Genomic DNA, 4,024 nt, shown 5'->3' with positions numbered 1-4,024 from the left:
AGTCACTTTTTCAAGTGCTTTTGTAACTTTGGTCACTAGATGAATGAACTGTGGTAAGTTGAGGACAACCTGTAATGCTGCTGGTGGGGTTTTTTTTGCAAATACATACATTTTCTTGTGAATGGCCTCATCCTAAGGCAGGGGTGTCAAACTCACAACGTCACGTGACATGTCATGACGTATTATGACTTTTTTTCCATTGCCGGCAATCGGATGGGAGCGGTTTTGGCATGACGCATCCGGCCTGTAGGCTGGCAGTTTGACACCCCTGTCCTAAGGCAATGATGAGATGTTCCCTCCTTCCCCTTGATAATTATACTTTCAGGGCAAAAATTCCCCATTTGTATCTATTTAGGGACTTAATCATCTGTGGAAGCCTGTTTCAAGTGAAGTTAGCTATGTGGCTAAAAAGATTGTGTTGATTGATTCCCAAACTGATAAAGATTCAGAAAGCTGTCATATAGAGAGAGTCGGTTGAAAGCCAATCTATTGTCTGTTATCATTATGAAAAGACCAGCACTATCCTCATTTTGCTGGGTAATATTAGAAATCGTTCAGTTGCTGAAATTCCTGTAACCTCTTCCAATTTTTTTATGAATAAACCTTGTTAAAGAGAACTCTGGGAATTTTGCCTAAAGAGGATTGTTTACAGGTTTGGGCAACCGAAGAGAGTGACACTCATCTCTGGGAAACATGCCTGGCATCTCAACTAAAACTTTCTCTTAGCCCAGGGATTCTCTACTTAGAATTCTTTTTATCCTAGTTGCCCTAATTATACTAGGGTACCGGCACTTAGATATGGATTTTTACTGTGGTCTATGTTAAGAAACTGAATTATTTTTGTTGTTGTTTTTATTGCACATATTTGTTGGTTTATTGTTTATTGTATTTTTACTGTTTTAACGTTTTGCATAACTTGGAAATCAGCCCCCAAACTTTAGTTATTGGGCAAATTAGATATAGTAAATAAATACATAAGGATCACTGTGGCCATATTGTTGTATGTTACATAGAATTTGTTCTGTAAAAATGGGAAGCCTTTGTTAAATAGTTTGCCTCAGGTGATTTGTTGAAGAGATCTTGGAGAACCTTGCCTTTCCAGTTGTTGCCAAACTACAACCTCAGGCAGTTTGCTTGGTGGTGACATCAGGATGAGAATTTCTTTGGATTTTTTTAAACCATTATTTTTCCTTCTTTCTTAGCCAACACCACCTCCCTACAAAATGGAAAGGATGCTTGTTCCAACAGCCATATGGACAGGTGGCCATGACTGGCTTGCAGACAGGAAGGACGTTGCCATCTTACTGACTCTGATCCCAAATTTGATATACCACAAGGAGATCCCAGAATGGGAACATCTGGATTTCATCTGGGGTCTCGATGCCCCACAGCGCATGTTCAGAGATATGATTCAGATGATGCACAAAGTTCAATACGCCCATTGATTACTTGAAGTTGTAGTCTCAAAACACTGATGCAGTTGTGAGAGGGAAGTCTTGCTCTTTACCTACATCCGCCATTATTCTGACACAATCCTTCTTGCAATACCTTAAAAAATGGAAATTTTGCACTTGTCATAAGTTTTTAAAACCATGCAGTTTTAATAGAAAGGCAGAGAATAGGTACTGAATGAAACCAAATGCCCTTGCAGTGCTGCTATTCTTCCACTATTCAGATAATTTTTGAAACGGGAAGGGGGCGGGAATGACAATTTATTGAACCTTGCTATTACCCATGATATTAAGCCTGTGAAAGCTATTTAAACCTGGCTGCATATGTGCGATTTTATTTTGATTGTTTTGTTGGAACAAATTCCTTTCAGAGTGCACTTAAATGTTGATAGGTTTGCCTAGTTTTGATATGGAATCAATAAGGATAGTTAGCAATGGCTTAAGTTTAACATCTGTGAAATTTACATTTGACTGTTCATTCCAAACCACAGTCCTTGTTTGCTTAAAATGTGAAAGAAGCACTTTGGAAAGCAGCACCTCGCTATTCTCTAAGCACAAGCAATATCCTGAAAGTAGATTTAACAAAGTAGATTTCCTGCCTTAAAATCCTCCTGTGGATTTTGCAACACATACTTAAAAGATGTACCTCTCCGTAATATGGAAAGAACCAATATTTTCATTTGTTTCAGTAGGGAGAGGCCTGCAGCGGAGGCTTCTTGAGTTTGTAGTCCTGGTTTTGAAAACAGATGTATGCATTATATTTCAGGAGCATCTGGAAGACTTGGGTGTTTTAAAGGGAGTGGGTATTTTAAAGGCAACATCATGCGTAGGGGAGACTGATCTCTTGGGAATAAATTCTTGTTCTTTTGTAATGAAATATGCTTCAGCTGCCTTAATTGCTATCCTGCAAGTTTTGAATGCGTATTGATGTCACGGTTCCGATAGATGAGACAATTCAAACAAATTGCAGGCATATTATTTATCTAAAAAGTCTTAGTAATGAAAGGAAACATCGGCACTCATGGAGGGATGCCAGAATCTGAAATTTCCTCCCCCCAAACCCATCATAACACACACACAATCCCTGCCCTTATCTACACGTCATAAATCACATCCAATTAGTTTTACATATGAGGTTTCACTTCCCATTCTGTAGGCAGGCTTTTCCAATCTTCTCACAACATCTGGGTAGATGTCCTCCCCCACCCCAAATGAAGCAATTAAAGTAACAGGCTGTCTCTTATATTGTCAGTGCAAAAACATCAATGTTTGCAGCATTGACAATTAGATTTAAATACTGAATGAAATTAGTTGCAGATCAGTGTGTGAGCATGTTGGTGGTATTGGAAAGTAGCTTCATTGCAACAGAGCTTTTCACCAGCCTAAGAAGGCAATGCAGAACTTAGACAATAATTGAACCCAACGAAGATGGATGTTTTCCTTAAGCTGGTTGGATGTGATTTCTTGCTAAGAATCTTAATGTCTTGAATGCTAGAGATATGCAGTCCACCAGATTCCATCTTCTGTCATATACATCTTACAATTGGGTACCGTCACATGGGGCATTATGAAAATGTTGGAAGGAGGACTCAATATTAAAGTCACCTGAATATTTTTCCCTTAAATGTTCAGCTACATTTAGAACTTTTTTCACTTTACAAGCCCACAAGGAGTGGTAGAAAGGAGAAATCATTTTTAGCAACTCTTTGCAGTGTGTGTTCCTGAAGACACTTCTGTTTCTCTTCATTGATGGTGGGCTCTATAGAGAAACAGCCAGGGCTTTGGTTCAATTGTTCTGATTTGTTTTTCTTTAATTCTATGAAATTCACTAGCTAAAGGGATAAGATTGCAGATGGGTATGCTTGAAAGAAATCACTTCCTTCACACTGGAGCAACTTGGCAACTTTAAGTCTTGTGAACTTCAACTCCCAAAATTCCTCAACCAGCTTTGCTGCACTAGAGTACATCCAAAATAAGGAATCTTAACCTTATTACAGCAGATTTTATTCTAACTACTTCTAAAGTTTTCCCCAACCTGCTATCCTTGTGTGTCACTTCCATATCTAAAATTCTTGGCGATATGAAAAACTAGTTGGAAGATTATGGGCATTAAACCTCAGCTCATCTTCTGTAGAGAATACCATATGTAAAAGTTGACTTGATCATACACTTAAAGTCTTATACATGTTATGCTTACATAAAACCTTATTTTTAGATCTCCAGGACTTGACACCTAGTAGGGTGGGCACAAGCTGTTGTATTTTAACAAGCAGATTTAAGGATTGGGTCTTGCTGACAGCCAATGTGGTGTAGCAGTTAAAGTACTGGCTTGCACTGGTGAGACCCGAGTTCTAGGCCTTCCTCAGTCACAGAAGTTCAATGTCAATTCTTAGACCAGTCATTTTACTATTAGTCCAACTTGCCCCACAAAGGCTGTTCTGGAGAAAACAGGAGGAAGCACGCTGTACACATGTCTTGAGCTCCTATACTAAAAGCAGGCTGAATGTTGAACAAATAAATATGGGATGATAATGGCAATAAATTGTACCATAAAAGGGAAGCATGCTCATCCA

At 38.8% G+C, this 4,024-nt stretch overlaps 1 protein-coding gene across 3 annotated transcripts in view; it reads left to right on the top strand.

Annotated features, from left to right (window-relative positions):
• LIPA (lipase A, lysosomal acid type) overlaps window positions 1–2,328 on the top strand; it is a 27,369-nt gene extending 25,041 nt beyond the window's left edge. For all 3 annotated transcript variants that reach the window (XM_081328334.1, XM_081328336.1, XM_081328335.1), the window contains one exon: window positions 1,203–2,328. In XM_081328334.1, coding sequence (XP_081184460.1) covers window positions 1,203–1,445 — 243 coding nt within the window. In that variant the 3' untranslated portion in view covers window positions 1,446–2,328. The remainder of the gene's footprint in view (window positions 1–1,202) is intronic.
• The last annotated feature ends 1,696 nt before the right edge of the window (window positions 2,329–4,024 follow it).

This window comes from Vipera berus, assembly GCF_964194415.1.
Source record: "Vipera berus genome assembly, chromosome: 5".
NCBI classification, from domain to species: Eukaryota; Metazoa; Chordata; class Lepidosauria; order Squamata; family Viperidae; genus Vipera; species Vipera berus.
The sequence above is the reverse complement of the archived record's forward strand: the minus strand, read 5'-3'. Positions and strand labels throughout refer to the sequence as shown.